The following is a 19149-nucleotide window of genomic DNA, read 5'->3' on the forward strand; positions in this document are numbered from 1 at the left end:
TGCAAGTACCTCCGTCTGCTTTGTCCTGCAAGGCAGTGCTCCCCCAGTGCTCCCGCCCACCACCATGCCGGCAGCCCCGACTAAAGGCTGAGCACTCCAGTCTCGGCCGGCCAAGGAAGGGGGTAGCAGCTGAGACTACAGCAGATTTTCAACTTGTCAGCAGCTCTCAAAGGCTGCCCAACTTTACTCCAGAATTTCAGGGTTGGAAAGCAGAGGGGCAGCGCTGCATTTGCAGGCCTGGCAACACCTGCTGGAAAGCCTCCTGCTCCCCCCAGTACCTACCTCCTTTGCGGTCTTCCTGTTGCCGCCGGGCCTGCCGGCATAGGTCCGCCCGCTTCATCCTGCAAAGCACGGCTCACCCAGCATTTCCCATTTTCACACACACGTTACTCCAATATCCTCCCCATTCACACACAGACATTCCTCCAATATCCTCCCCATTCACACACACACACACACACACACACACATTCCACCAATATCCTCCCCATTCACACACACAAATGTTCCTCCAATATCCTCCCCATTCTCTCACACACACACGTTCCTACAATATCCTCCTCATTCACACAAACATTCCTCCAATATCTTCCTCATTCTCACACACACGTTCCTCCAATATCCTCCACATTCTTACATACACATGTTCTTACAATATCCTCCCCATTCACACAAACATTCTTCCAATATCTTCCCCATTCTCACACACACGTTCCTCTAATACCCTCCTCATTCTCACACACACGTTCCTCCAATATCTCCCCATTCTCACACACAGACATGTTCCTCCAAATCCTTCCCATTCTCATGCACATGTTCCTTCAAACTCCTTTTTTTTTTCCCTCTCTCTTTCTCTCTCTCACCGACTCTGTGACAAAAGCCTTTTCTCTTCTGCCTCTTTCTCCGGAGTCTTTTCTTCTCTCCCTCTCCCACCAAGCCTCTCCTGTCTCCACCCCCTCCTCCTTTCTCTTCCAGGTGAGCCAGAAGTGCCGATCCTGGGGCCTTTGTCTCGCCCCAAGCAGCCCTGCAGCTCCTGATGACTCTCTCACGGAAAGTCTTGTGCTATGCCACTTTGGCTCATTCCCTCCCCCGCTACCCTTGGCTGGGTAGGGCCGCGTACCATCTGCCATGTGTCAATGTACCACCGATGGTACGTGTACCACCAGTTGAAAAGCCCTGATCTATACCATTGCAGAGTTTACCATTTGCTTGTTGGTTATGCTACTTTGCTTGCCATGTTTCTGTCTATAGCAATTTCTACTACACCTACAATTGTATGTAATACGGTGGGATTATTCGCTGTAAATGAGCATTGTTTAGGTATAATACTAAGGTATGGTTAAAATTAATCATAAAATATCTGAGGTGAGTTGTGCGGCTTGTTTTTGTTTTTTGAATTCTGCTTAAGAGATGAACAATACTACATTGGCAGTATTCAAACAATCCTTCAGAATTCTTGAGGGTTCCCTAATGAAATGGCTTTTTTAATATAACTTAAGAGAAGGGCTGGCACAAATTTGGTTTCTCTAAGTTTAGTAATAGGCTTCAACATGCTGTTTAAAGCAGGGGTCCCCAACCCCCGGTCCATGGAACGGCACCGGTCTGCGGCATGTTAGAAACCGGTCTGTGCTAACAAGCGAAGCCCCATCCGCGGGATGCAGGCAGCACATGAAACCACGCCCCTTCTGGTCCATGGAAAAACCTTTCTCCACAGAATCGGTCCCTGGTGCCCAAAAGGTTGGGGACCCCTGGTTTAAAGCACTGAAGATTTCTTACATGTAGAGTTCAAGATTCTTTATAGTTCAGCTAAGCCTGCCGTTTAAAAAATTGCCTACTTTCCCTCAGGTACTTAAGATATAAAATGCTATCTCCAAGGGATCAAAGGAAAAATACTTTAAATTCCTGCATCTGGCCATGTAAATGATTTGCATTGTACCAGTGTACTAGTAGATTTCTTAGGTGTTTTTCCTTTCCCCCCCCTTGAACAAAGAAATATACTGCTGTATATATAATTGTGTTGCTGTTAGCAGTGAAATCAAAGAAATCACAATGGTTCCTTTTCAACAGATTAATATTATATAGTAATTATATAATGAGCTGAATAAAATGGCCACAGGAGTAATTGCTAATACGATTTTTCATGTTTTCTGATTTTGGTCTAAATCAAATTGATACATATATGTGTGTCTATTTCCTATTGAGACATACATTAGTTTCACACTTCGGTTTAGTAACATACAAATTGTAGTATTTTGTAAAATGGAAACTTAGGAGATGTGCATAAACTACTTTAGATATTGATTATAAACTATAGAAAAATAAATTAACCTTAATTCCACTATCCTGTGATCCTCACATAATTCTAGACACTTTGATTCAAAAGCATTTTATTTCAATTTAATGAGTTTTACTCACTGCAATGCAATTAAGATCCATTTTCAGAGATTTTATGTATGTACATCATGCTTCTTGCCTCACTTTCAGGAAGCATGGCTGAATTGTGGTTCTCTTTATGTTGTCATTGCCTTTTCCCAAGAGTGATGATTGACAACAGCCTTCTCAGAGTGGTATCCTTGTAATGTTTTATTGGCTGCAAGTTTGTAGAAGGCTCTGTACTTAGAATGTTTAAATAACTCTATCAGTAATGAAATCAACACTAATCAGCTGTACGTCTTGTGAATACATTATTTATATATGCAAATATATACAGTACATACAAATAAGCAAAATAAAATTAGGGTGTATAGGAATAGATTCTGGAGTTCTGCCATAAATTTGCCATCTGACTTACAAAATGTCAGTTGATTCATGGTGTGAATTTATTGGTGAAAATATATACTATAAAATAGCATGAAGAAAGCATTTTTCATTTCTTTTTAGGTGATGTATAAATGTGCTACAACAAGCATTGTTTAGGAGAAATATTGCTGACTAAGCAGCAACTCTGCTGTCTTTTAAAATAGGGCCTGCAGTTAATTTTTATATACATACACACACACACACACACACACACATATATTCACGGGTACAGGTATGTAGGTCTTGGCGTATTCGGGTCTTTTCCCGTGTAAGATTGAGAGTATCTTGGCGACGTTTCAACGAGGTCCCACTCGTCATCTTCAGGCTGGGGTCTTCGGCTTTGTGCTTGTGCGAGCAAAGTGTGATCGGAGCTGCTGTCCAAGTTTTGTCCAAGACAAAACTGTTTTTAGTTTGCTTGAGGTTTTTTTTAAAAAAAATTCTTTTCTGATTTATTTTATTTGTTGTTAACTTTAAAGATTTGTTTAATTGTGATTTCTTTAATATATTTAGGTGTTATTTCAGTATTTGGTCAAGATAATACCCCTCTCTTTGTGTTTGATCCAGGGACCTCTGAAGATATCGGGATTGTGAAATCCCTATCAGGGCTTGCTGGGATCCTCTCAGCTTCCCATAATGCCCTGCTAGAGTTTAGTTCAGCCAGATTCTTATTTTGGAGTTGTTCTTATTAGCTGTTTATGCATAGCATAGATTTGCATTGCATTTGGATCCAGTGAGTGTTCACAAATAACTTGGTTGCACTTCAGGATAAGAGGATATAGAATTAAATAAAAACATAATGGTCTTTAAAGGAAGATTCAAAGATAGTAGTTATTATCAGATCTTAGAATGGCAAACCTGAGAATAAAAAGACATACTGGTGGCCCTCATCTTACAATCGTTTGTTTAGTGACTGTTTGAAGTTACAATGGAACTTAAAAAAATGACTTACGATCATTTTCACACAACCATTGCAGCATCCATGTCACATGAACAAAATTCAGATGCTTGGCAACTGGCATGTATTGATGACAGTTGCAGCATCCCAGGGTCATGTGATCACCTTTTATGACCTTCTGACAATTCAATGGGGAAGCCAGATTCACTTAACAACTATATTACTAACTTTACTGCAGCGATTCACTTAATAACTGTGACAAGGTATGTTGTAAAATGGGGCAACTGTCTTTCTTAGCGATAGAAATTTTGGGTTCAATTGTGGTTGTAAGAGAAAATTGGGGGGAAACTATTTTAGAGCAAAAAGTAAGGCAACAGAAAATGTAGGGCCAAATTGGGAATATGAAGCCATGCAGAAAGTAACTCTTTTTTCCAGTGGCAAATGCAAGACATTTGATGTAGGTGGGGGCTGTAGGGGAAACAAAAGGTAACAATCTATTTCCCATCCCAAACCCCATCCAGATTCAGATCAGAAAACTATGCCCTCCATTTACTCAGTTACGAATTCACTTCTCGTATGTTAGAAAGTAAAAGCAAAGAGAGACAATGAAGAGTTTAGAAGAAAAAAAACGGAAAATATGCTGTTCTGCTTCCCCACAGACAGGAAACTACTGTTTGAATTTAAAAACTAGAAGTTTCACATACTGTGTTACAGGGCACCATGTATACAAAAATAAGAAATGAATTGTTGACTAAGCAATTAGATGTAGAGCTGATTGTTCAAGTATTGAAGAGAGATAATCAGTTGAATACTTGTTCATTCTTTGCAGATTACTCAGGGCGAACTCCAGAAGTCATGCTCTAAGCCTCTAGTAGAGAAGGCTACAGATAATTGCCAGCATATCTGCCAATGTAGACCACCTCCATTACCACCACCGCCACCTCCACCGCCACCACCAAGGTTGCTTGGGGTTTCATGTAAGTAGAGGTTACCACTATTTTTTCTCTATATCCAGACAAGCCTAGGAGCATCTGAAAGATTATTCAACCACTAATTGGGAAGAAGGTAATGTTTATTTAATGGGTAGGTAGCAATATTTTTCTAATGAAGAATGGGAAAATAGTCATGACTCAGACAAATTTTGATTGATTAAGGTTATTTCCTTAAATATGCAAGTTAACATGCAAAGTCTTGAATAATGCCATATGGTAAGAATGGTATGCAATGAATGTGCCATGATCTAGTATGTAAATAAGTTTATAGTTTTTATAGTTTCCCCAATTTATATTGTGTCACACTTAATTTTATGCATAGTTTTGTGTGTGAATGCATCTGCATCCATCTGAGACTCCGGGAGGAAATAGATTATCTAAACCCTTTCAAATCAAATTTCAGCCCTGGATGACTTGTATTTACAACATCAGAATATAAATGATGCCCAGTTATATATCATGATATATCACGGAGCTGAAGTCCACAAGTCTTAAAATGGCCAAGGTTGGAGCCCCCTGGTATAGAGTACAGCTATTCCAAATAGTGATGGAAGTATCAAAGTTCCCTTATATAATCTTTCTACTTCAAGAGCCCCACTGGATATTAGTTGAATGTGATTGAAAATGCTGGTTCTCTTGTTTAAAGGACCTGGATATCCACAGGACCAAATTCTCCCTGTAGTTTCTCTCCATGTGGTGGGATCATAGGGGGACCCTGGAACCCCCACAGAGCGCGTCCCCGGGTGGCGGATTGGGAGGCCCTACACATTATGGCTTTTTTATTGTAATGGCAGATTGGAGGGAATCAAATACCTCCCGTAGATCAACAGGCCTGGTGAGTGGCATGGCTCCCCAGTATTGACTGAAGGCGGAGACCATATTGGTTGGAACGGATTCAGAAGAACAGCACATGGTGTGGTGGCAGCCACTTGAACAGCATGTGCACAGTGGTGTAAAAAGCAAAGGGAAGACTACTACACTATATATTTCCCAGGAAAATCATGTTAATGGCGGCAAAACCTAACAATGGCCCCAAGTACAGGCGGCCATTAAATGGGGCCAGGGGTGCTAAGAATCTCCCGGTCCGCTAGAAGCATGATAAACCCAAAACTACGATAGAAGAACATCGTGGCTTCAAAATCTAAGGGACTGGTTTGGACAAAACTCAGCAGCACTTTTTCGTGCGGCTACTGATAAAAACAGGATCGCCAACATGATCGCCAACGTCCGATAACGGATATGGCACAAGAAGAAGAAGGTAGATCATAAAGGGTAGGCTGTCTCTGGTTCTCTTCTCTTAGGCATTGTCATCTCCAAGGGCCATGGAATACAGCTTTTTCAATTTTAATCACCTCGTCTTTGGAACAGTGTATTTCCCAAAAATAGACAAACTCCCATTAATATATGGTTTTTAAGAGAGCCCTGGAATGGAACTATTATATGTAGCTTTTTTGTTTGTATGTTTGCTTGATGCTTAATTTTCCTCAGTGCTGAAGGTTTTATAATTTCATATGCAACTTATGCTGTTTATTCTGATCTTTATCTTTGATATTGTAAGAGGGGAATGGAAGATGCTCAGAGTCCTTCTGTGGTAAAGGAGGATATTAAAGAAAATATTTGGGACTTTCTATTCAAGTCTTATGGTATGAGGCAACCCATTAGTTTAAGTTTTCTGTAAATAGTTTTATCTTCTAGGCAAATTCTATGGTTAATAGCTTATGTAATAAGCAGCTACTTATTAGCCTTAGGAACACTGAATAGGTATTTTAAAAACAAGCAAACGGGCCCATTGTATTCCAGGAAGCCTCTGGAATGGTTCAGATGATTGCCATTCACATTTGGAAGAGTTTGGGATTTAAAATATGTGGCTAATTCAGCCCTTCTTCAATACATTTTTGTTGCTTGCCTCTGGGACTCATTTAATCTCTTTAGTATTGCAAGGCCCTGGATCTCTGTCCCAGTTTCTAAATGTAATGATGTCTTTACTTATTTTCAACTTGAGCCATGATTTGCTCCTTTTGCTAATTTAACCAATAAAAGTATATTCTGATAGTATACCATGATATCATATTACAAGTCATTGTATTGTTTAAGAAGAGTTTGTTTCAACTTCCAATTTTTAAGAATTCTGTGAGAGCCTAAGAGAGAATTCTACAACCAGGATCCCACTGAGAAATGCCTTTCCTCTCCCAAATCTTAACTGACATGCAGGATTATATGGGAGACAGCAATATTTTATTGTGGAATTCCAATAAACATCCTATTTAAAATATTGGTTACATATTTTTCCTATCTATAAAATAATAGTTGTCAGAATTGAAAAATTTAAATATTTAAATTATACACAGACAAAATAAAAAGCGTTTGAAGTCTTTAGAAACCTGAGTTTCTAGCCTGCTCACTCCTACCAGTCACTGTACAGAAGAATAGATGTACATAAATCTAATATCAAAATAGCAACATTGAGAAATCAATGAGAGACAATCTTATCCTCCCAGGATATTTCTTTGTTCCACTCAAAGGGGCCTGCTTCAACAAAAAAGGTCCAAAGGGAGACTGCAGTGCAAAACAGCTAAACCAGAATTTGTTTGCATATGTAATTGGATGGTGTTCCAACACAGATGAAGTGGGAATTATCTTTCCTGCTACGGAAAATAGTTGTCCTCTTTTTGGTGTCAGATTAGCAATATTATTGTCAATGATTGCTACATTTGCTTCTACATACAGCTGTCACAGGTATAGAAACTGTGTCTTATATTTACAAAATACCTCGGTACATATTTGTGTTTATGTGTCAAGACCAAGCAACATTAAGAAAAAATTCAGGCATTTAGAGCATTGACTTTTCTCTTAGTTATTTGTTATTAGACTTTGTTTTGCTGAGTTCAAATGGGCTGCCTCCCTCAATTTCTCACAAACCCAATTAAACCTCAAAGCAATTTTTTTCTTGCAACCTTTGTTATATTCTGTTTTGTGGCAAGTTTGCATCCAGCAATCCCCATTTCCTAAATAACTTTTCTCTGAGCCAGTATATTTTCTGAACACAGATACCCTTTGTTTTCTTCTATATATAATTACGGTATACCCAGTGGTGGGATTCAAATATGTGAACAACCAGTTCTCTGTTTCGATGCTGCTTCCGGAAGTCCATTCAAGGCCTGGGCAACAAAAAATTAGCTACCGGTTCTGCCGAGGTGGTGCGAACTGGCTGAATCCCACCTGTTATGTCCTGGGCCTGTGATTGACAGAGCAGGTGTAGGAAGCTGCAGAGAGACCCGGGCAGACCATGTGGCTGCCCGGGCCAGACAGGCTGTCTCCAGCCTATTGCGCATGCGCAAGGCGGGAAAGATACGTTGCATTGATTGGTTGATGCTACTCCCTGCAAAAGGGTATAAAAGGGATCTGCGCCATTTTGTGTTGTTCTGTTGAAGCTTGAATAAAGACGCAACTGTTGTTACACCTGTCTCGTCTCAATGCCTTACCAACGCACAGAACAGAACACCACCACTGATTATACCCCTGTGCATGGGTTGTGTGGTATTTCAAAGCTTTGAGATCGCATTGTCAGTGCATATCTCTCACCCCTCTCCAAAGTTTTTCAAACTTGGAATTATCAGACTGTATGGACAAAGACTTTGATCTGGATAAATAAAGCCTTCCATTAGATATTATTTTGTCTTTAACAAGCAACAGGAATGGCAACTAGACCCAAACATTCCACAGTTAGCTTAATTCCAGCTGTATCATAATCTGCCAGGCTGGGAATGATAGCGGAGGAGGATTCTTCTTCCAATTTGTTAAGAGATTCTGGCTCAGGTATAAGTCTTGAAGCCAATCCAGTAAGATCTGGCAGAGCTTAAATGTGATTTAAAACAGGTGCAAGAAAAAGTCTCAATATGAAGAATGAATGTCTGCCCACGAAACAATTATACAAGTCAATCACAATATTCCTATTTTACAAAAGGAGATGATTGTAAAGGACTGTAAAAAGAAATTAAATGGATACTTTGATAATAACCAGGGTAAAGGGACAAATCTAATGATTGTTTGGGATACTAGTAAAGCAGTTAACAGAGGCTATTTTACACAATATAATTATCTAGAGAAGAAGAAATCCCAGAAAAAGATGCAAAAGATATTGGATGAAATTGGAAAAAAAGAAATTGAATTGCAAAAGACAACTGTGGACTCTAAAATTTTACATCAAATTAAATTGTTACATCAACAATTGTGTGTGTTAACAGTTCAGGAAATAGAAACGGTGGAAATGGTGAAAAGAGTAAGGTTCTACATTTAGGCAAGAAAAACCAAATGCACAGGTATAGTTTAGGACAATGGTGGTGAACCTTTTAGAGACCGAGTGCCCAAACCGCAACCCAAAACCCATTTATTTATCACCGGGTGCCGGGTGTGCGTGGCCGACTGGGTGGGCATGGCCTCAATGGTCACAGCTGACTGGGTGGGCGTGGCCACGGTGAGTGTGGCCACCTCGATGATGCTTGTGGGGAGGGACACTTGGGGCAGGGTTGGGGGAGATCCAGGGGGTCTCTGGCGGGTGGGGTAGTGGACCAGAGGCTCGTCCTGCGGGGCAAAGCGAGGCAGGACAGGTGTGCCAATTGCCGCGGAGCAAGGCAAGGCAGGGGCTGGAGCAGCTGCTGCCTGATACCATCAGCCCCCACACACACAGAGGCCAGTGAGCGCATGGGGGCCGCCGGTGTCCATCAGCGGCCACAGCCTCTTGTATCATGGCAGCCCCATCGGCGTGAGCGGAGATGGCCCCAGGACGGCCGGGAAGGAGCCCTCATCTGGTGTGGGTCCTGTCTACATGGTGGCTCTGACGGAGGCAGCTGCTGCTGTTCTGAACCCCTTGACTCAGAACAGCAGGGAAGCAGGAGGTGGTGGCGGTGATTCCTGCATCGCCAAGCCCGGCCGGCTGCAGATCTGGAAGCAAAGCTGTGCCGACCATCCTCACGCTGGTGGGGGGCAACAGCGGGGGAAGGTGAGTTATGGCACACGCCCTCCCCTTCCCGCCCGGAGGCGCACGCAGGACAATATGCGGCAACAGTGGCAAAGGGTGCCCGCATGCCATATCCTGCCTTCCCCCACCTCCACCAGCGTGAGGATGGTCGGCAGAGCAGGGAAGCAGGAGGAGGTGGAGGGGCAGCCGGGGGTCTGGAGCTGCCATGGCTGCTCACTAGCAGCCCAACGAGGCAGTGGATTCGCACACCAGCAGCCTCTCCTGCTTCCCTGCATGGTTGGCTGGTCAGAACAGCAGCAGAAGCCACCCCCATCAGATCCGTTGAGTGGATGCGCCCAGGCTGGGCAAGGGCTTCCTTCCAGCTATCCCGGAGCCATTTCCACCCACGCCGATTGTGCTCTGTGGCCAGTCCGCCATTATGCAGGACAGCCAGCATGCTGTGGCTGCTGACGGACACTGTCAGCCCACATGTGCTCGCTGGCCTCTGTGTGCGGGGGGCGATGGTGTCAGGCAGCAGATCTGGAAGCAAAGCTCTGCTGACCATCCTCGTGCTGATGGCAGTGGCGGCGGGGGAAGGCAGGATCTGCCATGCGGGCACCCTTTGCCGTTGCTGCCGCACATTGTCCCGTGTGCGCCTCAGGGTGGGGAGGGGAGGGCATGTGTCGGCGTGATCGGCACAGCTTTCCTTCCAGATCTGCGGCCAGCCGGGCTTGGCAATGCAGGAATCACTGCCACTGCCTCCTGCTTCCCTGTGTGGTTGGCCAGTCAAGGGGCTCAAGAGCAGCCGCCGCCGCCCCCATCAGAGCCACCGTGTAGACAGGACCCTTCCCGGCCGTCCCGGGCCCGTCTCCGCTCACGTCGATAGGGCTGCACTGCGGGAGATGGCGGCTCTGATTTTCCCCCTGCCGCCCCCCCCCAGCCTCCTGCCCAATGCCCCTTCTATGCAATACTACCTGACCGCAGAGTGGATGAGAGGCTCGGCCGGCGGGGGGTGGCTTTCCTTCATGGAGGCGTCCTTGCCCTCCTGCCCCCCCAGCCAGACCCCCTCGCCTTCCCCTAGCCAGGACCTTATGATCCCCACCCCAGCCAACCCCCGAGCAGCCCAGCCTGACCAAGATGGAGGGAAGGTGAGGCAGAGAACCGGTTGTTAAAATGATTTTAAACCCACCACTGGTCGTTCACTCACTCTCCTGCCAAAACTGCTCCTTTTATAGGTTCCCTCACCCCGCCCAGTTCTCGCAGCTGTTCCCGGACTGCGCATGCGTGGAGAGGGGGAGGAGAGGAGCCAGAAATGGCATGTGTGCCCACAGGGATGGCTCTGCGTGCCGCCTGTGGCACGCGTGCCATAGGTTGGCCACCACTGGTTTAGGAGGTACCTTGCTCAATAGTAGTAACTGTGACAGGGACCTCGGAGTCCTAGTGGACAATCACTTAAATATGAGCCAGCAGTGTGCTGCAGCTGCCAAAAAAGCCAACACAGTGCTAGGCTGCATTAATAGAGGGATAGAATCAAGATCACGTGAAGTGTTAATACCACTTTACAATGCCTTGGTAAGGCCACACTTGGAATACTGCACCCAGTTTTGGTCATCACCATGTAAAAAAGATGTTGTGACTCTAGAAAGAGTACAGAGAAGAGCAACAAAGTTGATTAGGGGACTGGAGGCTAAAACTTACAAGGAACAGTTGCTGGAATTGGATATGTCTAGTTTAACGAAGAGAAGAACAAGGAGGGACATGATAACAGTGTTCCAATATCTCAGGGGTTGCCATAAAGAAGAGGGAGTCAAGCTATTCTCCAAAGCACTGAAGGCAAGACAAGAAGCAATGGATGGAAACTAACCAAAGAGAGAAACAACCTAGAACTAAGGAGAAACTTCTTGACAGTTAGAACAATTAATCAGTGGAACAACCTGCCTCCAGAAGCTGTGAATGCTCCAACATTGGAAGTCTTTAAAAAGAAATTGGACGGCCATTTGTCTGAAATGGTATAGGGTTTCCTGCCTGAGGAGGGGGGTTGGACTAGATGCCTTCCAAGGTCCCTTCCAACTTATTATTATTATCATTATCATTATCATCATCATCATCATCATCATCATCATCATCAAACTAAATTAAATTATGTGAAACAAAGACATTTTGAATTTGCAAATAAACCAGAAAGTGGCTGACATACAAATTAAGAAAGGAAAGAGACAAGAGAATGAGTGAGGAAATCCATGAAGGTAATAATGTAATAAAGAAAATGATCTTATTAAAAAGTCCTTTTACAACTTTTACTCTAATAATTACAAGAAACAAGAACTTGATATGCATAAAATAGACGAATATCTGCAAAGACAACACTAAACTTTCACAAGCTCAGACAACTTATGAATGATTCAGTAACTACTTTTGAAATATCAGAAATTATTAAAAAAAATGAAACCAGATAAAGGTCCAGGTACAGGTGGTCTTACAAGGCAATATTATAAATATTTTGGGGGTCAACTCCTTCAGACACTAAAGGATATAATGAATGGAATATTACAGGCAGCAAAGATGCCTCAAACCTGGAAAGAAGCTAATATTGCATTATTACCAAATAAGGGGCAAGATATCAAAATAAAAAACTATAGATTAATTTCATTATTAAATAATGAATATAAACTTGAAAAAGGTTTTACAGACATATATTCATGAAGATCAATCTGGCTTTCTGCCCAAAGACAGGCAAGGGACAATGTGAAGACTGTTTTGAACATTATTGAATACTTACAATATCATAATGAGAAACAAGCAGCTTTAATATTTTTGGAGGCAGAGAAAGCCTTTGACAACTTAAATTGGAAGATATGGAAGATAAGGACTTAGGGAGAAATTTATTCAAGGGTCGAAGCAAGCAAATATTATTATTAATGGAGATTTAACTATGTGAAATTCAAAAGGGTATAAGACCAGGATGCCCCTTATCTCTCTTCCTATTTATATTGGTGTTGGAAGTTTTGAATAGGGATATTAGGCAAGAGGAAAAAATAACAGGTATAAATATCAAAAAGGAAGTTTTTGATGAAGAAACTAAATGAGTTTGGAGTTTTAGCGGACTTTAAAATAAATAGATTAACAGTGATTAAAATTCTTTCAAGAAGAAGAAGATTGGAACTAGTTTCAATATTACTATTGAACAATTCTTTCCTCCTACCACAACAAATAAGATTTTCTGTATATTTTGCCAGGAATCAGTAAAGTCATATTAGAAATAGGGTTTTAAAGCAAAATATCAAATTATCCTGATTTTACTAAAGTTTTAGAAAAACCAAAAATGTTTATAAAAGCTCAAAGTCTTGACAGATAAATACATCATGCATTTTCCAGTCACATTTTGTGTTAATAAAAGATTCACAGGTTTGACAATGTTTATTTTATTTATTTAATTTCTATAGCTGTCCATTTCACCAAAAGTGACTCTGGGAAATATATAACAAAGCTAAAACAATGAATAAATACATGCAAACCCTTATCAGTATTAATTAAACAAAACAAAGGAGAAAATAATAGACAGAGGGATGTTAATATCTGATTTATATAACTGCCAATCTCACCAAAACCAACTCTGGGCTTTTATCATGTCTTTAAAATCTGTTGGTGAACAAATCTGATTGTGTTTCATTCGGTGGAATCTTCTATGGGAGAAGTTTGAGTTTGCCTGCGGTTCTGTAGTAAAAGCCTCCATTTAAAAGTCTCTACATCTGGATTTTTTTTCCTGTACTCTTTTTTGTTTATATTTTGGTTATTCTCAAGGCAGAGAGTCTGGGCATACTGCCAGCTCTACCATTTATTTTTAACACAGTACATTTTTCCCAAGTAGTAATGTTTGAAACTGTCTTGTAATTTTCAGTATAAGAAGAGAGATGAAACCACTGTGCCATCCCCTTTGGGAAGTTGCAAAGTTATTTGATTTTTTTCCCTTTCTTTTACTAAATATATATATACTTTTTTCTCTCTTTTGTTTTTAGGATTTTTTTATCTCTTTAATAAATTTAAGAAAACTATAGAACAGTCCTGGCTTTTGACCTTCTACATAGAGTCTAAATTTGGTTTCCACTTGTTTGTATATTATCTGCACATTTCTTCTTTGGACATTGGGAAATTCAAAAGCAGCTTGTGGTTTCAACTTCAGCTTAAAGGAGCGGCCTGTGGTTATTTTACATATAAGAAAACTTTTAAAAAAGTATTCTTATATTAAGAATAGTATATGCAATAACATCTACAGAACTTAACAAGTAGGCAAACATAGGCCAACACCCCAGAAGACAAACTCAGGATTTAAAATGATCTTGACAAACTCGAACAATGGGTCCTATCCAACAAAATGAGTTTCAATGTGGAGAAAAGCAAAGTCTTACACTTAGGCAGGAAAAACCAAAAGAACAAATACAGATTGGGCGAGACCTGGCTTGGAGGCAGTAACTGTGAGAGGAGTCTTGCTGGATGATCACTTAACTATGAGCCAGCAGTGTGCAGCAGCAACCAAAAAAGCTAATACAATCCTGGGTTGTATAAACAGAGGCATAGAATCAAGATCACATGAAGTACTAGGACCACTTTATAAAGCCTAGTAAGACCACGCCTCAAATACTGCAGCCAATTTTGGTCACCATATCACAAAAAAGATGTTGAGAGTCTAGAAAAAATTCAGAGAAGAGCAACTAAAATGATCAAAGGCTTGGAGACCAAAACGTACAAAGAACGGCTGTGGAACTTGGGTTTGGCCAGTCTAAAGAAAAGAAGAAATAGGGGTGACATGATAGCAGTATTCCAGTATCTGAGGGGCTGCCACAAAGAAGAGGGGGTCAGGTTGTTCACCAGAGCACCAGAGAGAAGGACGAGAAACAATGGTTGGAAGCTGATCAAAGAGAGAAGCAACCTGGAATTAAGGAGAAACTTCCTCACAGTGAGGACAATCAACCAGTGGAATAGCTTACCCCCAAAATCGTGGGTGCTCCATCGCTGGAAGTTTTTAAAAAGAGACTGGACAATCACCTGTCGAGATGGTATAAGTCCTCCTGCTCGATCAGGGGGCTGGACTAGAAGACCTACAAGGTCCCTTCCAGCTCTGTTCTGTTCTGTTCTATAGTTAAACAAAATTGCTAATGTGTAAATGGAGACAAAGCAGTGACTTATTTGTTGGATGGCTTTTTGTTTCTCTATAATTTTTTCATTCTTAGTAGCACAATGATTTCTGCAAAGGCCTGTTATGTTCTCTTGGTTAATTAATGAAGTCCAAAAGAAATTAGATCATTGGCTAGGATTCTTCATTTGTAAACTATAATTGAACTATTTTTCCCTGTTTATGTTTTTTCAGAAGGAATTCATTTTTGGCTTTAGTATTTAGAATTTAAAGTCTTCAGTTTCAGCCAATATCATGGACTGAAATTGTTAGTTATTTGTACTTGAAGAAGTGCCAACATTAAAAAAAAGGCATTTGGCAACTGTTCCAGTACAAAGTGTACTGTTTGGTATTTTTACCCTGGAATTTGTGCAGATGATCTAAAAGAAAGCTTAACTTATCAACCATCCCAAAAGGCCCATTTTATAAAGGCCCAAGAGTAGTAACTTTGATGGATGAAGGGTTGATCTAATTCAAACAAGATTTAAAAATGCAGTAGAGATAAAAAGAAAGTAAGATGGAGAATAGTTTTTTTGCAACTGGTGTAGTTTTTGAACTAGGTGCAACTATTACAACCTACCTTGCTTTCTTGAGATTTTTTAAAAATGTTCTTCCTTTTCCCAGCTCTCTTCCAGTTCCCAGCTGTCTTTCAGTTCCAGGCCCCCAAATATGACAAAGAATAACAGAATATCAGAGTTGGAAGTGACCTTGGAGGTCATCTAGTGCAACCCTTGTTCAGGCAGGAAGACCTATACCATTTCAGACCAATGGTTTTCCAATTAAAAATTTCCAATGTCGGAGCATTCACAACTTTTAGAGGCAATTTGTTCCACTGATTAATTGTTCTAACTGTCAGGAAATTTCTCCTTAGTTCTAGGTTGCTTTCTCGTTGATTAATTTCCATCCATAAAAAAGGCCAATATGGCTGATCCCCTAGTTCCCTTCTCTATTTTTGGGAGACAAAAGTTATCTTCTAGGTTTGTCAGGAATCTGTTTGATCTTCCACTTGGTGCAGAGTTTGTCTCCCAATTAATGTCTGGATAGTTAAAGTCCCCCATTAGTGACAGATTTTATCTTCCTGGGCTCCAAGATCACCACAGTTGGGGACTGCAGCCAAGAAATTAATAGACACTTGCTCCTGGGGAGGAAAGCTATGGCAAATCTAGACAGCATACTAAAAAGCAGAGATATCACCCTGCCAACAAAAGTACGTATAGTCAAGGCCATGGTTTTCCCAGTTGCAATGTATGGCTGTGAAAGTTGGACCATAAGAAAGGCTGAGCGCAAAAGAATTGAGGCCTTTGAATTATGGTGCTGGAGCAGATCCTGTGAGTCCCCTGGACTGCAAGGCGATCAAACCGGTCAGTCCTAGAGGAGATCAACCCTGACTGCTCTTTAGAAGGCCAGATCCTGAAGTTGAAATTCAAGTACTTTGGCCACCTAATGAGAAGGAAGGACTCACTGAAGAAGAGCCTAATGCTGGGAAAGATTGAGGGCAATAGAAGAAGGGGACGACAGAGAATGAGGTGGTTGGATGGAGTCACTGAAGCAGTAGGCGTGAGCTTAGATGGACTCCAGAAGATGGTAGAGGACAGGAAGGCCTGCAGGAACATTGTCCATGGGGTCGCGATGGGTCGGACACGACTTCACAACTAACAACAACAAACTATTGTGATGTGCTTCCTACATACCTTAGTTAACTGACTAGCAAAAAGTTCATCTATTTCCTCTGTTTGGTTGGGTGGCCTATAGTATACAACTATGGCAATGTCATTTTTTTTTCTTTTATATTGACCCAAATGCATTCAAGACAGTTTTCATCATTGTTCTGCTCTATTTCTGTAGAAATGTAGTTATTTCTTATATATAGTGCAACTCCACCTCCTCTTTTATTTGTTCTGTTTTTTTAAAAAAAAATTTAAATCCCTCTAGCTGTATATTCCATTTGTGAGTTTCATCCCACCAAGTTTCTGTAAAGAAAAACAACAGTTACAATTTTATATATACTTGTCTAATGGAAATATTATTTAAGTATGTATATATTTCTATACATTTATGAGATTATTTTTAACATACTGTATTCTGTATAAATAAGTCTCGTTTTTCATTATACTTGCCTATACAAGCTTTCACTCAATCTCCAATCTTCCCTTTTTAAGGGAGTGGTGGAGAGAATGGTCGCATAGCAACTTCAGAGAACTTTGGATCAAGCAGATTATCTAGACTCCTTTCAGTTGGGGTTCAGACCTGGGTTTGGGACTGAGACAGCATTGATCGCACTCACGGATGATCAGTGGCATCCATCCTGGCTCTTCTTGACCTCTCAGCAGTGTTTGATACCATTGGCCATGGTACCCTTCTGGGCCAGTTTTGGGAATTGGGTGTATATAGTACCTTATTGTACTGATTTTCCTTCTTTCTCCAGGCCGGTTTCAGTTGGTGTTAATAGAGGAAGAGAGATCCAGCCCCCGGCCCCTACTTTGTGGGATGCCTCGGGGTTTTGGTTCTTTCTCTCTCCCTTCTATTAACATTTTCATGAAGCCACTAAGTGAGGTGATTTGTTGGTTGGGGTGAGATATCATCAATATGCAGTTGACACCAGCTTTATATCTCCACCCCAGGCCTAAGTGATGCTTAGTTACAGAATAGAGTTGGAAGGGACCTTGGAGGTCTTCTAGTCCAACTGCTGCTCATACCATATACCATTTCAGACAAGTGGCTGTCCAGTCTCTTTTTAAAAAGCTCCGGTGATGAAGCACCCACAACTTCTGAAGGCATGCTGTTCCACAGGCTAATTGATCTCACTCTTAGGAAGTTTCTCCTTAATTCCAGGTTGTTTTTCTCCTTGATTAGTTTCCATCCGTTGTTTCTTGTCTTGCTTCTAGTACTATGGAAAATAAGTTGACCCCCCTCTTCTTTGTGGCAGCCCCTCAAATACTGAAACACTGCTATCATGTCACCCTAGTCCTTCTTTTCTCTAGAGTAGCCATATCCAATTCCTGCAACCATTCTTCATATGTTTTAGTATCCAGGCCCTTAATCATCTTAGTTCTTCTTCTCTGCACTTTTTCCTGAAGTCTCAATATCTTTTTTGTAATGTGGTGACCAAACCTGGACGTATATTCCAGATGTGGCCTTATTAAGGTTTTATAAAGCAGCACTAATACTTCATGTGATCTTGTCTCTGGGACTCTGTTTATGCAACCAAGGATTGGATTAGCTTTTTTGGCTATTGCTGCATACTGTTGGCTGATATTTAAGTGATACATGCCATGGATGTCCTACCCCAGCGTCTGGAGGCTGTTGGGGATTGGATGGGCTGGAACAGGCTGTGACTCAACCCTAACAAGGTAGAATGGCTATGGGTATTCGGACCATCCAGAGATACGTTTTTTCCATCTTTAGTTCTTGGTTGGGGTTGCACTACCTCAGAGAAACACATGCGCAATCTGGGGGTTCTCTTAGACTTGCAGATCCTGCTTGAAGAGCAGGTAGCAGTCATGGCTAAGAGAGCCCTTATAGATCTTTGGGTGGTGCGCCAATTGCACCCATTCCTAAACCAGGAGACCCTGCTCACAGTGACTCGTGTCCTTATAACCTCTTGTTTAGACTACTGCACCACGCTCTACTTGGGGGCCCCCTCTGAAAAGCATTTGGAAACTTCAACTGGTACAAAATGCAGCTCTCGGGTAGTAAAGGGTGCCAGATACACAGCACATGTAATACCTCTACTGCATGAGCTGCATAGGTTACTGGTATGCTTTCAGGTGTAATTCAAGGTGCTGGATGTCACCTTTAAAGCCCTACCTTTAAAGGCTTGGGACCAGGTTACCTGAGGGGCTGCCTTTTTCCAAGAGTCTCTGCCCATCTAATTTAATCTAGCAGAATGAGCATGCTGCAGATCCCATCAGCCAAAGAGTGTTGGTTGGGGGCGGGGAACTAGAAGACGGGCCCTTTTTGAAGTATCCCTGCTCTGTGGAATATCCTCCCCTCGGTCATTAGAATGGCCTCAGCTTTAAAGGCCTGGCTGTATTCCCAAGCCTGGGGTGTTGAATGTGCTAAACCAGGGGTAGTCAACCTTGGCTCTTTTATGACTCGTGGACTTCAACTCCCAGAATTCCTGAGCCAGTAGCTGGCTCAGGAATTCTGGGAGTTGAAGTCCACAAGTCATAAAAGAGCCAAGGTTGACTACCTCTGTGCTAAATTGACCAAGTAACTCGGCTGCTGTGTATATATTGGGTTTTTTTTAAAATAGTTTTTTATAGTTTTAATTGTAATAAATGTTACATTAATTGTTTTAATTGTAATACATGTTTTTGAATTGTAAGCCACTCAG

General features: G+C 41.7%; 1 protein-coding gene across 1 annotated transcript in view; it reads left to right on the top strand.

Annotated features, from left to right (window-relative positions):
* Positions 1-19149, top strand: part of PRIMA1 (proline rich membrane anchor 1) — a 59264-nt gene that overhangs the window by 16609 nt on the left and 23506 nt on the right. Inside the window, exon 2 of the mRNA XM_015815693.1 lies at positions 4524-4671. Within this exon, the coding sequence (XP_015671179.1) occupies positions 4524-4671 (148 nt within the window). The remainder of the gene's footprint in view (positions 1-4523; positions 4672-19149) is intronic.

Source organism: Protobothrops mucrosquamatus, unplaced genomic scaffold, assembly GCF_001527695.2.
Source record: "Protobothrops mucrosquamatus isolate PMUCROS unplaced genomic scaffold, P.Mucros_1.0 scaffold368, whole genome shotgun sequence".
NCBI lineage: Eukaryota > Metazoa > Chordata > Lepidosauria > Squamata > Viperidae > Protobothrops > Protobothrops mucrosquamatus.